General features: G+C 34.7%; 1 protein-coding gene across 1 annotated transcript; it reads left to right on the top strand.

Moving 5' to 3' along the window:
- The first annotated feature begins 8686 nt into the window (after positions 1-8686).
- On the top strand, positions 8687-13957 carry LOC149062882 (uncharacterized). Its single transcript, XM_089215435.1, has one exon. It carries the CDS (start codon positions 8687-8689, stop codon positions 13955-13957), a length of 5271 nt encoding a protein of 1756 aa, XP_089071561.1.
- The last annotated feature ends 7597 nt before the right edge of the window (positions 13958-21554 follow it).

The raw sequence follows: 21554 nt of genomic DNA, 5'->3' as shown, positions 1-21554 counted from the left end.
TTACCACGATATCGTCCGGGCATTGATTATCTCTTGTGTTTATTAAATTTTTAGACTTTGATAATTATTTTGGTTTTGTCGTTTTGTCGTTTTGTATTATATTTTATAATTTATATAATCGAAGTTCGTATCACGTTGAACAATAATAAAAGCTAATAATAATAATATAGATATAGATTAATGTTTATTTTTATTTATTATAGACCACATCAGTCATTCATAAAATTAAAATATCTTTATCATTATAATTTTATTAGGTATCATTTATATTTTTATAACATTGGTCCTTAATCCTATTTTTCTTCCTACTACTACTATTACTACTACTAACTGATTAATTGTTAATTAATTAATATCATACTATTTATTAATTATTAAACACTGTGAAAGTTAAATTTATGTTTGGTATTATAAAATATAAATTAAAGAATAAGAGTTTTGAATAATATATCAGATCTTTTAAAGTTTTAAATTTGCATAATTTGTAAGGTTTACAAATTTTAAATAATTTTATTATATTTTTAAAATTTTCAAACGATTGGTACCTACCTAACAATTTTTCTCTATAGTCTATACAATAGATGGGTATAAAATATAAATTATAAATGTATAATACTACAATACTATAATTCTAAAATCTAAACTAAAATGTAAGAACCGATAAAACTTCAATTAAATTAAAATTTGAATAGTATTAAATTAGTTATCACTTTATTAGTAATTACTTATTTTGGTTTGACATAACTCAGCAGTAAGCAGTGTTCAGGAAAAAATAATTTTACTAATTTAATATTTATCTATATAAATATAATATACTTATTACTTATATGTATTTATAATAATAATATATTATATAGTTTTATAGTTTTATAGTATATGACATATGTATAGCAGGGATAGCAACTCAAAGTTACTAGAGGGCCAATTTTTTGGATAAATATTATAATTTATAGAAAGGCCTGATCTAAAATACAATTATCAATCGACTGCAAAATAAATTTTACGGTTCAATTTGTTTATTGAATATAACATTAAAAAATAATATATTAGTTGAAAAACATTTTTTTTTATTGATTACAAGTAATTTTATTTTAGATTCAAAACAAAATGAGGAATGTATTGATTTTACGATGATGTATGTTGCAATATGAATAAAAAATAAAATAATGAATAAAATAGGTATTCCTCTTCTTTTAATACTCAACAACATTTCTTAACATAATTTTGGTATATATTTTGTAAACATAAGATAAAAAATATATGCAAAAAGTATAATAAGGATTAAAATAATCTACTTAAGATTATTGTCACGTGCGGGTGCCGGTGTAACGTTACGCCAGCGCCCGGTTAGGAAAATCGGTTTTCCTGGTAAGCGGTTTAGGTTACGAATTCCGAATTTTCGGTTACGAATGGTTACTAATCGGTTACTAAAGTCTAGTTTTGGTTTGAACTTTCTAAGTTTATTATTTCAATATGCGGGTGCTGGTGTAACGTTACGCCAGCACCCGGTTATGAAAATCGGTTTTCCTGGTACGCTGTTTAGGTTACAAATTCCGAATTTTCGGTTACGAATGGTTACTAATCGGTCACTAACGCATGGAACCAATTTTGAAGAATTTGGTTTAGGTTGTGGTGCTAGTGTAACGTACCTTTCACTTATAAAAGTCTTCCACACAAAATCGAATTTTTTAATTTTAAAAAAGTTAATTATATTGATATTATTTACGATCTAAATAAAATTAACTGGTCATTAACATTTTTAAATCATGATATTATCACAGCTGTTAATGAATATAATTCTATTTGCAACGAGGTTTTATTAAAACATGTTCCTATTGTAACTTATAATTATAATTCATTCCCAATATGGTTTAACAAAGAATTGAGACTGTTAATAAAGGAAAAAAAGAGAGCCCATTTTAAATTTAAACAATCTAACTACGTTTCAGATTACACCTTTTTCTCAATTCTTCGCCTACAATGCAAACAACTATCTCGTTCTTGTTATACTAATTTCATATCTAAGACTCAATTATCATTGGTCAGAAATCCAAAAGAATTTTGGAAATTCATTAAAGACCGTAAACAATTAAACACCATCCCAGTGTCATGTTTTTAAATAATAAAACTGCACAAGACAGATCAAATATTTCTAAATTATTTGCAGAACACTTTTCTTCGGCCTACTCACACCTTTGTCCATCAACTCACGATTTAAAAGTTACGATTGCCGATTGTGTTGATCTGTCTAAAATCGTTATTACTGCCCAAGTAGTTTTCTTAGCACTGGAAAAATGTAAACATAGTAGTTCAAATGGCCCTGACGGTATACCCAAAATTGTTTTAAACCAATGTAGATATGCTTTAACGCTTCCATTTCACTACCTTTTTTCTCTGTCGCTGTCTTCAGGTACATTTGCAAACTTATGGAAATCCTCTTATGTCCAGCCTGTTTTTAAGAATGGCAAACGCTCTAATATTATAAACTATCGTCCTATCAGTATTATGTCATCTATTCCCAAACTATTAGAATCTATTTTACTACCAAAATTAAACATATTTTTTTCTAATTATATAATCCCACAACAATTTGGATTTCGTTCACATACTTCCACTTCCTCAAATTTAGTTGCTTATCATAAATATTTAATGGACACTATTGAAAAAGGGGTCAGGTTGATGCTATTTATACAGATATTAGTAAAGCGTTCGACACTATCAACCACGCTGTACTGATTCGTAAGTTAGAGATGATGGGTGTTAATAATATCATGTTAAAATGGTTCAGTTCATATATATCGGGAAGATCTCAAAAGGCAAGGCTCCACGGTTATGTTTCTAATAATACGTAGGCTGTCCGATAAATAAAGTACAAAGTTATTTTTAGCGTAAACAATGAACCATATCGGCCGGAAATTTCCAGAATTGATAATTTAGGTAACAAACGACATATTCTATGTGATATAACTATTATGATTTAGTGTTCCGTCAGCTACGTAATTATAAACATGGAAAACCAGTATCTATGTTGCACAAAAGAAGAAGTCCGCGCCGTCATTCGGTTTTTTAATTTTCAAAATATTTAACCGACTGAAATTCATCGAAAAATAACCGAAGTTTATGGCCCACAAGTAATGTCTCGAAAAAGTGTATCGGTTTGGTGTACAAAATTTAATTCAGGTCGAGAAAGTGTTGAAGATGAGGGAAGAAGTGGTCGACCAATAAGCACGTCCACCGCCGAAACCATTGATGCAGTCGAAAAACTGATACGATCGGATAGACGACTCAAGATTCAAAAAATAGAAAGAAAAAATTCGTTTCAAGAGAAGAGGACAATTACGCTCAGGAAATGTGAAACTGCTGCATGACAATGCAACCCCACATTCAGCCGGAAAAACCAAAGCTTGGCTGGAAAAATACAAGTGGGAAGTATTGGAACATTCACCATATAGTCCTGATCTGGCACCTTTTGTTTGGTCCGTTAAAAAAACACTTAGGAGGAACTCATTTTCAAAATGAGGAGGAGGTCATGAACGCAGTTACCGAGTACTTCGATGGAAAATGTGCTGCGTATTTCCGAGATGGCATTTTCAAATTACTCCATCGTTGGGAAAAATGCATCAATTTAAATGGTGACTAAGTAGAAAAATAGAAAAATATGTCTTATTTATTGTGTAAAAATTTAAAAGTAATAAATTGATTTTTCATTATTCAGTATATGTTTGTACCTTATTTATCGGACAGCCTACGTATTTCCATCCCGTCAGGTGTCCCACAGGGTGGTCATATTTCACCACTACTTTTTATTTTATACATGAATGATGTTGGGTTAATTATTAAACATGCACAGTTAAGTATGTTTGCAGACGATTTAAAGCTATAATACAATATCAATTCATTAAGCTCTAAACTACAAGAAGAATTGGACAATTTTAAAGTCTGGTGCTATAATAATGGTTTACAGTTAACATTAATAAATGCAATTCTCTTTCTTTTTATCGTAATAAATCTCCGCTCAATATTATTTACTATTCCGATAATTACCCTTTACCAAAGTCGACTCTATAAAGGATCTTGGAATTATTTTTTCAAGTTCACTCTCTTTTTCTGCTCACATCCAATCCATTATAATTAAAGCAACCCGTTCACTTGGCTTTATTATCAGAAACACTCGTGATTTTAATAACATTGTATCGTTAAAAACTCTTTATTTTGCGCTAGTACGTTCATCACTTGAATATTGTTCCATTTTGTGGAACCCTTATTAACTTCTATGGATAACTAAAATTGAAAGAGTTCAAAATAAATTCCTAAGATTTATGAATACAAAAATTCCTAATAATTGCATAATAATTGATTATTGGTATGTACCCCTTAGAAGACTGGTTAATAATATCAATTCCCTAAGCTCAAGACGTTTATATTTTGACGTCATATTCATTTACAAAATCTTACATGGCACAATAAAAGATAGCTTTCTGCTCAGCCAAATTAATATATCAGTTCCCACTTTCAGTTCTAGAAGCCGGCCGACGTTTCACATTTCTTATCACAAAACACTATACAGATTTTTCTCCGCTATTAACAGAGCACTAGTCTCCTGTAATTGGAAAGCATACAGGAATTGTGTTTACCGCGTTTTTTATGTACGGGGTATAATTGTGAAATTGAGATTCATGATTTCGCGGACGCCAGTTTAGAAGCCTATGGAGCGTGTATATACATACGCGCGACGAGTATTAGTGGCGTTTGTACGTCACGTAAATCTAAAGATGCGCCCTTATTACGTATTAAGACTATTTTCATAATATATAATGAGAATTATTTACCAAACCCATTATAGTACCAAAATATAAAATTCCGTCAAAATAAATAAAAATAAAAATATATTTTAATGTCCATCATTTTTCGTGCCCATGGCCCTAACAATAAATAATTAAGTTACATTTTAAAATAACTGTTCGCTAATAGTTTTTAATTTACATAATATAATATGAATACAATTTAAGTTCTATTATTTAATGTCAGTCGTCAATATAAAAATTACATTTTTTATAATTTCTTTATTATACTAATCGTTTAAACTGCCTAATATGTCTAATGTAAATTTTAGTCATACTCATACCTACCATGTTTTCTGTCTATTAGGAGATAGTAAGTTGATTAAATTTTAAATAATTATTAAATTTTAATCGATTTATAATTTTCATTTTAAATATTTTAAATTTTAATATTATGTTTATATTTTATCCAACATGATTTAAATAAGTAGTGTGATTTTTTTTTTTTTAATAACTGTAAGTACGTATTGAATTTTTTGATTGTCCAAAAAAATGCTGTTAGTTATAATCTATTATAAATAAATATTAACCTTAAACTATGCGTTTATAATGTTTAATTATATGCATGGCCTGATAGTAGACAATATATAAGTATGAATATGTTATAACTATGAACTCTGTTTCAAATTGAGTTCAAAATATTATTCTACCCTTATTAATATGTTTAGAAATTTATACTCTACCGATCAACTTGATATTTCATTGGTATAAGTGTAATAATGCATGAAATGCCTATAAAATTAAGGAGACTTCCTTATTATAATGAGCACAAACATCGATAAATAAGTAGGTACAGAATATCAGCAGAAAATTATTAAAGAAAGACTCACTTTAGTCGTTTTTCTGGCACTCCCAATAAAGTTTCCTTGTAGTTTCTTAGGATTGTAACTTAAAATATGATCCATGAATCAGCACAAACGAAATCTTTAGTAGGTAGTTATAATTTTAAGTCAAGAGGTGGGATGCTAGGAAATTGAATTTTTTTTTAAATTATTATTTTGTAAATTAAGTGTAATCAACCGGTACTACAGCTGTTGAGATCTGTTACTGTTACACTCCGTTATGGAAAAGAACCCATGTCTTTATATGTTATAGTGGCCATTTATGTTTATCTTCTAATTTAATACGAGTTTTAGTGAAACAAATACTATTATGAACTAAATATTTAAATTTTGTTTGTATTTTCTGTAATTAACTAATTAATTATGAATAACCTAATCTTAAATTGTTTATATCAATCGAATACTTATACCGTAAACCTAAAATTAAATCATGCGTTTGCTCGACTCCCATCGTTTGATCGTTGTTAAATTCTACGGAATTAAATGTTTTGTAGAAGGTCATATTAGGTCATCCATATAATATATTTCTTGGTAGATTGTCAATCATAAGGTACCGGTATTATGATTTATAAAATAATATGTTTATTATTTTCTTTCTAGCGTCTCAACATGAAGTAGACCGTAAGTGAATATTGAGGTTTTTTTAAAATTTTAATTCTGATATTTAATATTTGTGATTTGTGTCTCATAGTTATGGAAATCCTCTTATGTCCAGCCTGTTTTTAAGAATGGCGAACGCTCTAATATTATAAACTGTCGTCCTATCAGCATTATGTCATCTATTCCCAAACTACCTATTAGAATCTATTTTACAACCAAAATTAAACTTCTTTTTTTCTAATTATATAATCCCACAACAATTTGGATTTCGTTCATATACTTCCACTTCCTCAAATTTAGTTGCTTATCATAAATATTTAATGGACACTATTGAAAAAGGGGGTCAGTTTGATGCTATTTATACAGATATTAGTAAAGCGTCCGACACTATCAACCACACTGTACTGATTTGTAAGTTAGAGCTGATGGGTGTTAATAATATCATGTTAAAATGGCTCAGTTCATATACAGAGTGTCCCAAAGAGATCTGACATTTTGACAAATGAAATAACTTTTGTTCTAATCAATATTTTTTAAAACTTTCTTTTAAATATAATCCATAGTCACTTGCGCTACATTTTTTATTTTTTAATACTGAAAATAAAAAACTTAAACATTTATAAAATATTTTTCAAAATATTCAATATAGCCAATTTGTAAATAAGATTTTTAGAAAAAATTATAAGGTAAAAACACTTTGTTCGCGACTCGTATACCGGGCTATTCCCGCGATAACATAACGACGTACCCATTCCGCGATTAAGCCGATATCGGCGGTTGACAGGTACGCGTTATGCCACCGGCGAAGCCAACCGACGGACGCCGATGGTGTCCGTGCTTACGTCCGGAGTCCGGTCTACGCCGTCGGTTGTGCGTCCGGCGTCCGTGTTGTCGTGCCTTTAACGTACGCTCGGCGTTTTTGTGTGCCGCGTCGCCGTAGTGCCGTGTTGTGCTGTTTTCTCGGCATCTCGAGTCCGTGCATTGTTGGCGGCTATTGTGGCGACGCTGTGTTGTCCATTTGGTTGGCTCGACTAAATTCGGCGGTCGTCCGGACAGACATTATACCGTGCGGAAAAGGAGTTTGTTCGCCGTTCGGACAAGCACGTGTTTTGCTCACGTCCGAGAGTGATCGGTGCCTACACCGTCGTGCATCAACTGTCGTCGGTTCTTCTTTCGGTGCCACATACATAACCGCATTTTACACCTTATTATTCTTATATACGTAAGGTGAATATATTATTGTCGTTGGACGTTCTGGCCAGTATTGAGCTCGCGGTATGTATTAGGAGTTGTGTCCTTTAATTCGACGTCGTGTCGTATGGGACACTGGTACATGCTGCCCCGACCCGCTACGCTGTCATCGTCGAACGAATGTAATAATTGTACTTGTCGCTAACCAACATCACGGTGACTGGTCGACCGAACGGAGGAGTAGTGATACCATACCATTATCATATCACGGTCGTATTATCATATTATTTTCTATTGTTATTATTGTTGTTCGTACGTGTCCCCGTGACCTAGTTACGGCATTATTTATAATATTATAATTTATCAATTTGTGTTTTATATTAGTATTTATTGTGGAGACGTCCACTCGTAATTGATTTAGAATTATTATATTATTATTATTGGTGAGATCAATTAGTACTTGATATTATATTATTATTATTATCAATAATTAGAGTTCGTTGTTATTTGACAAAGTGTTACGATCCGAACTTAGGTACGAGTCATTGGGGCTAACTGTTCAATAAGAGCCTCATTGATGAACATTTGGTAGCAGAGCGTGGTTATTATAGCACTTTTGGCAAAGTAGCCGTTAAAAAAAAAAACAGTACTTAGTTTGTGGGTATCACTGTAGTATATTTAGTGGGTAACAGGAACTCCTTTTCGTCCGACATTCAATTGTGTTGTTAATATTTCCTATTACAGTTCTTATAATCCTACTAGTGTTTGTATTCATGTAGTCAATATAAGTCGCGATACCGCACTTGATTATTATAAACTTTATTAATTATTATTGATTTATTTATTATTTTGAGCCACCGTGTTGGCCATTACGGCAAATTGAATTATTATTATTTAATACAAATTTAATATTAATTTATTTAATTATTAAATTAAATTTATATAGATTATTATTTATTATTAATTTATTTAATTATTAAATTTAATTTCAATAGTTCAGGACTTGTTGTCGTTGTGAATTGTTTATTATTATAATTTATTACAGGCCTTCATAGTTGTTATTAACCGTACAAATTATTGGCGGTAGCGCGTTATTACATTTTAATATTTTGATACAACATTTGCTTCAATTAATTTGTATTATTTTACTTGCGTATTGTCGCTTCTCCGTGTTATTATCTGCCCGTTTCTATAATTTGAATATTCGTCACGATGTCACTTGACAATGACGAGATGAACCGTATACAACGCGTGATGGAGCGGGATGTTATGAAACGTAATGTGACTATCAACCGTTTGCGCTCAATCATGACTCTTGCAGAGCGGAGTATGAAGGATCCTGAAGCGTCACCGCATTTATTAGAAGCAGTTGAGGACCTGGACAGCTTGTGGGCAAAGTTTGAGGTGGACGATGAGGCGATCCTTGAGCATTTATTCGCTCTCAATCGCTCATCTGAGTACAAGGTGGAATTAGGTACCGAGATGCGCGAGATAGTCACGTTTTGCCGATCTGTCGCGAAACGATATCGTGAGTCGGAGCATTGTTCTAGTAACACATCTGTGCGCAGTGAATCCCGTGCGTCAGTAGCCTCGGACCAAGGTGGTACGAGCTCAGATAAACATCATGCCAACGTTTTAGACGTTCCGCCGACTGCAACCAAGTCAGGTCAGGTCTCGCGTACGCGTTTGCCTGAAATTCCCCTACCCAGTTTTGATGGTGACATTTTTCAGTGGCCTTCTTTTCGTGACACATTCTTAGATATGGTCGATCGTACGACACTCCCCAATATTGATAAGCTGCATCATCTCTTAGGGTGCTTGAAGGGAGCTGCGGCGGATGCGATTAGGAGCATACCGCCATCAGGTCATACTTATAAATTAATTTGGTCGAGTTTGGAATCTCGTTTTGATAAGCCCCGTTTGCTTGCTGGATCCGTGGTGGAAGTGTTGTTGACCACGCCACCAGCTACTACCGAATCTCTATCAGAGCTCAACCGTTTTATGCTCGCCTTTTGTGAGAGTGTTTCTGTGCTCGAGTCACTGTCCATACCAAATCTCGGTGACTTCATATTGTTTTCGTTAGCCTCGCGCTGCTTACCTGCTTCATCCAGGACGTTGTTCGAAACTCAGGTGACGTCTGAATTCCCTACAGTTCATGAACTTTTCGCCTTTGTCAAGTCGCGTGTATCTATCCTCGAACGAGTCCAGGATCTTCAAGTGCCAAAGTCAGTTCAATCGTCATCGCGATCTTCGGGTCAGCCTCGCCACGAAAAAAGGAGTCTCCGAAAATTAGAAAAACCTCCGCAGTCGTCATTTGTTAATGCAGCACCACCGCCGTCATCGAAGTCCAAATGCATGTGCTGTGATAAGGGCAAACATGCGTTACCGTTATGCAACAAATTTAAAAGGTGGTCTAACGACGCTCGGTCAAAATGGGCCCGAGAACACAAGTTATGCTTTCGATGCTTGGCGGAGGGTCACTGGAGCCCTAACTGTAAGTCATCAATAGTGTGTTCTCAGTGCTCACGCAAACACCATACACTGGTCCATACTGATGAAGTCGCCGCAACTGCCAAGAATGAAGACAACGTTCCTGTGGCTGATCAGACAAGGTCATCGTCCGCGTCGACGTCTTGTGTTGGACAGCTCGATTCTCATTCTGTGTTACTGGGTACAGCTCTCGTGCAGGTTCGTGACCAAGGAGGTATCTTGCATACTGTTCGGGCTCTAATTGACTCTGCGTCTCAAATAAGCGCTATTACGTCATCATGCACGTCTCGTCTTGGATTGCATGTATCGCGATGGACGGCGCCGGTCACAGGGTTGTCCGGTGCGTCGGTTCCAGATACTCTTGGTATCGTGGAGTGTAATGTGCAGCCTCGGTATTCTGAGGAACCCGTGTTCCCTGTTAAAGCGTGGGTGTTTTCGACAATCACGGCAAATATGCCACGTCAACCATTGTCTCACACTCTATCAGAGAAATACCGACATCTAGCGCTAGCTGATCCTTCATTTACAACTCCAGGTACAATTGACCTGTTGTTAGGTGCAGACATATTTGCCCAGGTCTTAGATGGCAAACGTGTGTCTGTTGGTGAGACGTTGCCAGTCGCGTTTGGTTCCGTCTTTGGGTGGATCATCATTGGACCTGTTCCATATACTACTTCGGGATCACCACATTCATGTCCCATATCAATGTTAAACACTTCTGTCGAATCGTTACTCGACAAATTTTGGAGGGTTGAAGAGCCCGAGGTAGCACCTGAAGTATTCACTGAGGAAGGTCAATGTGAATCAATGTTTCGTGCTGGGTGCATTCGTTCCAGTTCCGGCCGTTTTACAGTTCCTCTTCCCTTTCGACAACCTGCAAACGACGAGGTGTTCCGTGGATCCCGGACTGTCGCGCTCAAGCGGTTTGAGTATTTGGAGAGAAAGCTGTCAGCTGACAGCCGACTCCGTGAACTGTACACTCAATTCATGTCCGAGTACAGCTCATTAGGGCACATGTCACTCGCGTCTAGTCCCGGAGCGTACTTTATACCGCATCATGCTGTGTACCGACCGTCAGAAACGGACCCGAAAATTCGTGTAGTGTTTGATGCTTCCGCTCGGGCTTTCAGTGGTGTGTCATTGAATAATTGTCTATTACCTGGTCCAAAGTTGCAACGTGACGTTGTGGACGTGTTGCTCTTGTTCCGTTTGTTGAGGTATGTTTTCACAACAGATATTTGCAAAATGTACCGACAAATTCTGATTGCTCCGGAACAGCGTAAATACCAACACATTCTTTGGCGTGCGTCCTCACACGATCAGCTGCAAGAATACCAACTCAACACGGTTACATATGGTGTAAATTGCGCTCCGTACCTCGCCATTCGTGTATTACATCAAATTGCGCATTCCGACTGTGCGGACTTCCCGTCTGTTCGCAAGGCACTGTTGTTTCACACATATGTAGACGACATATGCATCGGCGCCGATTCTGAAGATGCCGCGGTAGAGTTGCAGTCTGCGTTGATCACCGTCCTTGGCCGAGCTGGATTGGAACTTAAGAAGTGGTCCAGCAATACTCAATCGGTCCTAAATAACGTGTCTCCGGAGGACAGAGTCAGCGGTAAGTTGCCATTTGACGAGGGTGACGGTGTCAAGGTATTGGGTCTCCGTTGGTGTCCACGCGACGATTCATTTGGTTATGGATTTCTGGACGAGAAGATTGTTGCTACAAAAAGAGGGATGTTGTCCTTGATAGCCCGTATATTTGATCCTTTAGGCCTTTTATCACCTGTCGTATTCTTTGCGAAACATTTAATGAAGCTGGTATGGAAGGCTAACGTCTCATGGGACGAACCATTACCAATTTCGGTCAATGAAGTTTGGCAACAGTTTGTTTCCGAGTTGCCATTATTAAAAAAGGTATGTATTCCGCGCTTTGTTAACACGCGCTCGGGTATTCGTGTTATACTATGCGGTTTCTGCGACGCGTCCGAGCGTGGATACGCAGCTGTCGTTTATATCCGCTCTGAAGATTCGTCTGGTACCCCCTTTGTGTCATTATTGGGTTCTAAGACCAAATTGGCCCCAATGGCTACGTCAACAATCCCACGGTTGGAGCTATGCGGCGCAGTCCTGCTGGCGAAGTGGATGTCTCGTATCAAGGAGACACTAAGTGCAGAGGTAGAAGTCGTTGAAACTCATGCTTGGTCAGACTCCACAATCGTGCTCAATTGGTTGACCGTACGTCACGTCACATTCAAGATTTTTGTGTCAAATAGGATTCATCAAGTCCAATCGCTGTTGACGGATTGTCAGTGGCACCACATATCCTCAGAAAATAATCCAGCTGATTGTGCTTCGAGAGGGTTGTCACCTTCTGATTTAGTGGACCATGTATTGTTTTGGAAAGGTCCCACGTTCCTTAAGTCACCCACAGCTGAATGGGTTGTCAGTATTCCTGCTATTGAGCCAGATCAGCTCCCTGAGGCCAAGGTGGAGATCCCCGCTGTTTTACTCGCCGAAGCCGAACCGGAATGGTACTCTCGTTTCTCGTCGTACGTGCACATGATCCGCGTTGTCGCACAGGTTCGACGTTTTATTGCTCGTTGTCGCCGCCAGCCAGGTTTTGAATGTTATCTCACGCGCAATGAGCTTGATGCGGCGTCATTGTTAATCGTCAGATTTTCCCAACATTCTTTCTTCAGCCAACTTCATCATGAATTGAACTGTTCGAAACCAATATCAACTCGGCATGTTGCCCGACTCCGACCTTACCTTGACGACAATGGTATAATCCGTGTTGGTGGTCGACTATCCAACGCGGAAATATCGAACGAACAACGACACCCAGTTCTGTTGGCGAAGTCGTCCCATTTATCTTTGCTTTTAGTACGTCACTGGCATGATCTTACCGGCCACGGCGGTCCCCGAGTCATGACAGCTCTTCTGGGACGTCAATTCTGGATCATGTCACTGGGCACTCTGATCCGTACAGTCATCAGTCACTGTACCCGTTGTGTGAGATTGTCAGCCAGTAACCCCCAGCCGATCATGGCCGATTTACCACGATCCCGCGTAACTGAATGTCGCCCTTTCTCCCGTGTAGGGATTGACTACGCAGGACCGTTAATGATGAAGGAGCATCGCCTCCGGAAGGCTCGTAAATACAAGGTATATGTAGCGGTTTTTGTATGTTTCGTAGTGAAGGCGGTACACCTCGAGGTCGTATCCGATCTGTCCACCGACGCTTTCATTGCCGCATTGAATCGTTTTGTCGCTCGTCGCGGCCTTCCTGTGGACATTTATTCGGACTGCGGAACTAATTTCGTCGGCGCTGCAGCTCAACTTAAGAAGCTAGTTAATCATCCCGACAACCAAAGTCGACTGTCTGCAGCTATAAAATCCGTTTGGCACTTCAACCCTCCAGGCGCACCACATTTTGGTGGCTTGTGGGAAGCGGCTGTCAAATCGGCAAAGTCTTTGTTGGTCCGAATCATGGGGGAGCACACCTTCACGCTGGAAGAATTCAACACCATATTGTGCCGGGTAGAGGCCATATTGAATTCTCGGCCGCTCATCCCCAGTTCTACCGATCCTAGCGAGGTAGATTATTTATCGCCAGGACATTTTCTTATAGGTCAGCCGTTGCTTGCAGTGCCTGAGGAACACATCGCGCCCTCCCAACGTTCGCTAAAGAACCGTTGGAAGTTAATCAATCAGTGCGCCCAAGCCTTTTGGCGCCGTTGGAGGGATGAGTACCTGCAAACCTTGCAGACGAGGGGACGATGGACGGTTGATGCTCCTAATCTGGTTGTAAATGACATAGTCATTGTGAAGGATCCACAGTCACCACCCTTAGCGTGGCCTATGGCCCGTGTAATAGAGGCAGTAACCGGCGCTGACGGTGTCGTGCGCGTAGTCCGCCTTCGGACGTCAACAGGCATATTAACACGTCCAGTCGTGAAGGTAGTTAAGTTGCCTACCGCGTAAAAAAATATTTATACTGTTATTTATTTCCTCACCCTGTTCATTTATAATATTCCTATTTATTTATTTATTCCTTACTACTTTATGGTAAGCTACATGCCACGTTTTAAACATTGATGGGGCTCTACACAGGGGTTCCATTGGCTCGTACTTCGGCGAGGGAGGTATCAGCGTTTGACCTAAAACATAAAGGGGTACTATTTTATTATTCTTTAGTTGTATCTATGGACCCCGGTCATTAAATTGTATACTGCGTTCGCACCTCTATCGCCACAGCCGGTAATTTGTTATTATGTATTTATTATTACTATGTATGTTTATATTTTTTTTGTTCTGCGTATATTCCTGACACTCAACATTCATCATCGATCCGCTGAAGTTGTCATACGTCTCCGTATGCCAAGGGGGAGCATGTTCGCGACTCGTATACCGGGCTATTCCCGCGATAACATAACGACGTACCCATTCCGCGATTAAGCCGATATCGGCGGTTGACAGGTACGCGTTATGCCACCGGCGAAGCCAACCGACGGACGCCGATGGTGTCCGTGCTTACGTCCGGAGTCCGGTCTACGCCGTCGGTTGTGCGTCCGGCGTCCGTGTTGTCGTGCCTTTAACGTACGCTCGGCGTTTTTGTGTGCCGCGTCGCCGTAGTGCCGTGTTGTGCTGTTTTCTCGGCATCTCGAGTCCGTGCATTGTTGGCGGCTATTGTGGCGACGCTGTGTTGTCCATTTGGTTGGCTCGACTAAATTCGGCGGTCGTCCGGACAGACATTATACCGTGCGGAAAAGGAGTTTGTTCGCCGTTCGGACAAGCACGTGTTTTGCTCACGTCCGAGAGTGATCGGTGCCTACACCGTCGTGCATCAACTGTCGTCGGTTCTTCTTTCGGTGCCACATACATAACCGCATTTTACACCTTATTATTCTTATATACGTAAGGTGAATATATTATTGTCGTTGGACGTTCTGGCCAGTATTGAGCTCGCGGTATGTATTAGGAGTTGTGTCCTTTAATTCGACGTCGTGTCGTATGGGACACTGGTACATGCTGCCCCGACCCGCTACGCTGTCATCGTCGAACGAATGTAATAATTGTACTTGTCGCTAACCAACATCACGGTGACTGGTCGACCGAACGGAGGAGTAGTGATACCATACCATTATCATATCACGGTCGTATTATCATATTATTTTCTATTGTTATTATTGTTGTTCGTACGTGTCCCCGTGACCTAGTTACGGCATTATTTATAATATTATAATTTATCAATTTGTGTTTTATATTAGTATTTATTGTGGAGACGTCCACTCGTAATTGATTTAGAATTATTATATTATTATTATTGGTGAGATCAATTAGTACTTGATATTATATTATTATTATTATCAATAATTAGAGTTCGTTGTTATTTGACAAAGTGTTACGATCCGAACTTAGGTACGAGTCATTGGGGCTAACTGTTCAATAAGAGCCTCATTGATGAACACACTTATTAAGTCAAATGGCTGATTTTTTTCAATTTTTTTAAATATCAATATTTTCGTTAGGTAAATTATAGTAATTTATAGTTTATACAACACATATTACTAAAATAAATACAATAAAAAAATAATTAGATTTTAACATGCATTTATTTAAAAATGTTCGTATAAAATATTTTTTAAAAACTTTATTATTATTTGAAATTACAAGGTTTCTAACTTAAACTAGATGGTAATTTACTTAACGAAAATATTAATATTTATAAAAATTGAAAAAAATCAACCATTTGACTTAAATAAGTGTTTTTACCATATACATTATTCTAAAAACCAAATTTACAAATTGGCTATATTGAATATTTTGAAAAATATTTTATCAATTTTTAAGTTTTTTATTTTCAGTATTAAAAAATAAAAAATAAAAAATGTATTCTAAAAATGTAGCGCAAGTATCTATGAATTATGTTTAAAAGAATTTTTTTTTAAATATTGATTAGAACAAAAGTTATTTCATTTGTCAGATCTCTGTGGGACACCCTGTATATCGGGTAGATCTCAAAAGGTAAGGCTCCACGGTTATGTTTCTAATAATATTTCCATCCCGTCAGGTGTCCCACAGGGTGGTCATATTTGACCACTACTTTTTATTTTATACATGAATGATGTTGGGTTAATTATTAAACATGCACAGTTAAGTATGTTTGTAGACGATTTAAAGCTATAATACAATATCAATTCATTAAGCTCTAAACTACAAGAAGAATTGGACAATTTTAAAGTCTGGTGCTATAATAATGGTTTACAGTTAACATTAATAAATGCAATTCTCTTTCTTTTTATCGTAATAAATCTCCGCTCAATATTATTTACTATTCCGATAATTACCCTTTACCAAAGTCGACTCTATAAAGGATCTTGGAATTATTTTTTCAAGTTCACTCTCTTTTTCTGCTCACATCCAATCCATTATAATTAAAGCAACCCGTTCACTTGGCTTTATTATCAGAAACACTCGTGATTTTAATAACATTGTATCGTTAAAAACTCTTTATTTTGCGCTAGTACGTTCATCACTTGAATATTGTTCCATTTTGTGGAACCCTTATTAACTTGTATGGATAACTAAAATTGAAAGAGTTCAAAATAAATTCCTAAGATTTATGAATACAAAAATTCCTAATAATTGCATAATAATTGATTATTGGTATGTACCCCTTAGAAGACTGGTTAATAATATCAATTCCCTAAGCTCAAGACGTTTATATTTTGACGTCATATTCATTTACAAAATCTTACATGGCACAATAAAAGATAGCTTTCTGCTCAGCCAAATTAATATATCAGTTCCCACTTTTAGTTCTAGAAGCCGGCCGACGTTTCACATTTCTTATCACAAAACACTATACAGATTTTTCTCCCCTATTAACAGAGCACTAGTCTCCTGTAATAACTTACAAAATACATTTGATATATTTCATTCCTCTCAAAAAGCGATACAAAATAATATATTTTCTTTCTAATAATTTTTTTCTATTTAAATATGTTGAATATAACTAATCAAACCAGAATGTAAATATATTTAATCAATATTGTTGTATTGAATGCTATGATGTTTTATGTAATATGTTTTTTTTTTTTTTTTGCTCAAACTTATTTAAGTATCTAATTTATTCTGTACTGATTGCCTTCGGTCGTGTATTTCAAACAAATAAAATTATTCACCCCTTAGGTTTAGTGGGGCCGACAATTATTAAGGCAACATTTTTAATGCAGGAAATACCCACTGTGCATTTGATGTTTCAGAACGTTGTAGCGCTGTACGCTTTAAGTTGCAATGCTAACAGCGCACAAAAACGTTTGCTAAACATCGTATATCTGTTATCGTGTAACGCTATTTTTATGTTTGTACACCAACATCCTATTAACATGGAATATGATTATATTTCAACGTCTTGGAAACATGTTTCTATAACATTGCAAGGATATTAGTATGATGTTACTACAACTATCTGCCTTATCCAATATGATAACAATAAGCAATAACCATTTGCCGCGTTTTTATAAAAATCATTTAATTATATGACACTTAGCCTAAAGTTCCTCAAAGTATCATAATATACTGATATACAAATGGCATTGCTTTTTGACATATTGATATTAGGTATATGTCCCCCCTAAATAATTGTAAACACGTATCAAAACTGAATTGTATTCACGTTTATTTCAGCTACCTATTTAATTGTATGTTAGGTTATTCGAATATATGCATTTGGTTTTATTTAAGACTGATTTGATAATATAACGGTATTGACTTATAAGTTAAATAAATAAATAAATAAATAATAATAATAATAATTAAATAAATCGCTTAAGAAGCAACACCACCAATCTCAGTTTTGCAATTTTTTCAGGAGAGCAAAAATATCAATTTCTGTTTAATTTATGGTATCTACATTTTATAATTATTTTAACATTTTTACCTAAATTAAGTAGTTTTAACTGCAAAACGACAAAAAAAAAACAATAAATTAGCCAAAATATTTGAGATAGGCGGTGTTGTCGTGTCAATTTAGTGTAGATAGGTGGTGTTACAGAAAACAAACTGATCAAATTAAAACATAGTAGTTAATAGTTAATAGCTGTTTTATTATTAATTTTTAATAGTGAACAAAATGAAATAAAATAAAACATACATTAAAACACTCTTCGTGTGAAAAATGATCAATTAAAAATTCTCATAATAAAATATAAAAATAGTATAGAACAGTTAACAGTAAAATAAAAAGTTAAAACATAATAGTTATAGATATTATATCAGTTAAGTTGACTATATTTATTATTACTATACTATATTCAATCATTGTCTTCTAAATGATTTGTATTGTCAACGTAGCCCTCGTTTTTAATAACATAGTTACACAGATCATTTACATTATAAGTTAGTTCAACAATTAACGAATAAAACAAAAAATGTTACGATGAAACACATAATTATATTAAAAAATTATCTGATTTCAATATACAGACATGTGACACAATACAATTTGTACGGAGATGGGTGGTGTTGTCTTCAGATTTTAGCATGATTAAAGATATATATATATAATCATGGATTTTAGATATGCTGTGTTATCGTTTTATTGATTAATGCATTATCTATTGACCTTATTCTAAATCTGATATCAGCAGTCGATTCCGCGCGAAATTTCAAATAAGACAGTGTAGCAAACTCAATTTGACCAAAATGTGAGATAGGCGGTGTTGCTTCTTAAGCGACGAATTTTATAACCTTGTTTATCAATAAGAATTCTTAAAATATAATTCTTATACATATATATATATAGGTATTAGGTATATAATTCAAACATACCAGCATAATATAAATAACCTATTTTTAATATACCCAGTACCCACATCATACATTGAAAAAACAAACAACAATATTTATACATATTTTATACATTAAATTTGTTATTTGTACTCATGAGTGTAGTGTGTACCCACGTTTCATATTGAATGTTCTTGGTTTTTCAAACGGGCCACTTAATAATTTCAGTGCATTTAGGTATGAGAATTACCTACAATTTATAAAGAAATCTTTAAAATCTACAAAATATCCTTTACAGGAAATATTAAATAGAATTGAAGAAAAACAAAAAACTAATAACTGTAAGTTGGATCTATACCCTCAGTTACCCTATTTAAGCAAAGAAATATTTCAAAATCCACTATCAATTTTAGAATTATCCGATAGAGTTTATAGAAAGTATAGTTTTAAAAGAACAAACACAACAATAGATACATTAAAAGAAAAGGATAAATACTTTATATTAGATGATAACACATTAGTCTCAATAGTTAATATCATAAAATCAAAAGACAATTCAGTAAAATTTATTGTTAGAAAATACCTAAATCATACAGAATTTTTCAATGGACCTATTATTTCTTCCTTAATTATTGGCATGCATAAAATTAAAACTGATGAAATTTCAGATATATTTTGTGTAAATGAAAAAAAACTAAAACATAAATGTATTAAAATAAATATAGGTAATAATTTAGCAGTTATCATAACATTATGTCACGAAATAAATATTATGTAAAAATAAAATAAAAGTGTAAATTAAGTTGATATGTTGATATTAAAATTAAGTACCTATTACTTACTTAAATATCTCAACTTTTTCTATTTGTATATTGTATTTTATTAATTTTTTCTATTGTAATAATATGTAATGCCTATATACCATGCTTTCTTATTAAATTGTTGTCTGTTATTGGTATTAATATTTAAATAGTTCTGTTTTCAACAATTAAAATGTTATGTTTACAATAAGTATAGGTACATTTTATGTTACATGTAATAAAATAAATTTGTTACCTATTTATAGAAACTTGTTAGAATTTTTTTATGTACCTAATTTTTAATCATAATCTAGCATATTATGATATAATATTTTATGAGCTACCTACCTAGGTACCCAAATAAAAATGATAATTTATTGTGCATTCAAAAATATGTGTAATATTTGTGTAATGTTTCGGGGTATGTAAGATTAAAAAAAAGGTATCTTTAAGTTATCTATTTCTTACTTTAAATGGATGATACTGGACATATGTATAGGTGCTAGTACCTACCTACATATGCTATGTTATATCTTTTATGTTTGCAAAATTATGACTTCAAATATGGTTATTAATTATTAGAATTTGTAGAAGGTGCACAAGTTAAATACCTACCTCATTGACATTAAATAGATCTATCATATTCTTTCTTCTGAGAAGTATCAGAAAAAATAAATGTATTTGAACCACATAAGTACCATACATAATACTATTTATATTTATAGTACCCATGTATTTAATATTTATGTTACTATAGACAACAGTAGCTATATTTGTATTTAAGTAATTTTTCTGCCTTTAGTAAATATTTTAGGTAAGTACCTAATTTTATGTTATTTCTTATAATCCTTTAATACTTTATACACAAACTTTAATTTTTGTTTTCCAAAATCAATTTTGAAAAATTTATCACCTATATACAACAATTATCCATCCTTTCTTCAATAGGCAGTAGTGGTTAGGTAGGTTAAAGCGTTCCCCCTTTAGGCAGGTTTTACGGTCATTCTCCGTATGTCCGGGTTCGTAACTCCAAGAGTGGAGTTGATTTTTTTCATAATTTTTTTCTCGTTTTATTACAATCAATATTATTTACGTTGAATAACATCCATGCAACATCACCTAAATATGTAATAGATGTTTCTAGGATGTATTATTCATAGTATCTCAGAGATGTTACAACGATGTTATAAAGTACGTTGTACACACGTTGAAACAACTCGAATGAAACGTCATTAAATTTGGACAACGGCAGTTATCACAACATCGCTGAAACTTAAAAGTAACAATAAACGAAATATTACAAGTTGATTTGAAACGCCGCTGAAACGTTTATGTGACAGAATATTGCACAGTGGGTATGTAGGTTAAAAATTGACTGGGATAATCCAGTACCAACGAAAATGCACGATGAATGGATAAAATATTTATATGAATTGGAAAGCATACCGGAATTTTGTTTACCGCGTTTTTTATGTACGGGGTATAATTGTGATATTGAGATTCATGATTTCGCGGACGCCAGTTTAGAAGCCTATGGAGCGTGTATATACATACGCGCGACGAGTATTAGTGGCGTTTGTACGTCACGTAAATCTAAGGATGCGCCCTTATTACGTATTATGACTATTTTCATAATATATAATGAGAATTATTTACCAAACCTATTATAGTACCAAAATATAAAATATCGTCAAAATAAATAAAAATAAAAATATATTTTACTGTCCATCATTTTTCGTGCCCATGGCCCTAACAATAAATAATTAAGTTACATTTTAAAATAACTGTTCGCTAATAGTTTTTAATTTACATAATATAATATGAATACAATTTAAGTTCTATTATTTAATGTCAGTCGTCAATGTAAAAATTACATTTTTTATAATTTCTTTATTATACTAATCGTTTAAACTGCCTAATATGTCTAATGTAAATTTTAGTCATACTCATACCTACCATGTTTTCTGTCTATTAGGAGATAGTAAGTT

This window comes from Diuraphis noxia, unplaced genomic scaffold (genome assembly GCF_037042655.1).
Source record: "Diuraphis noxia isolate RWA-SAM2 unplaced genomic scaffold, SU_Dnox_SAM2 contig0001, whole genome shotgun sequence".
Lineage (NCBI taxonomy): Eukaryota > Metazoa > Arthropoda > Insecta > Hemiptera > Aphididae > Diuraphis > Diuraphis noxia.
The sequence above is the reverse complement of the archived record's forward strand: the minus strand, read 5'-3'. Positions and strand labels throughout refer to the sequence as shown.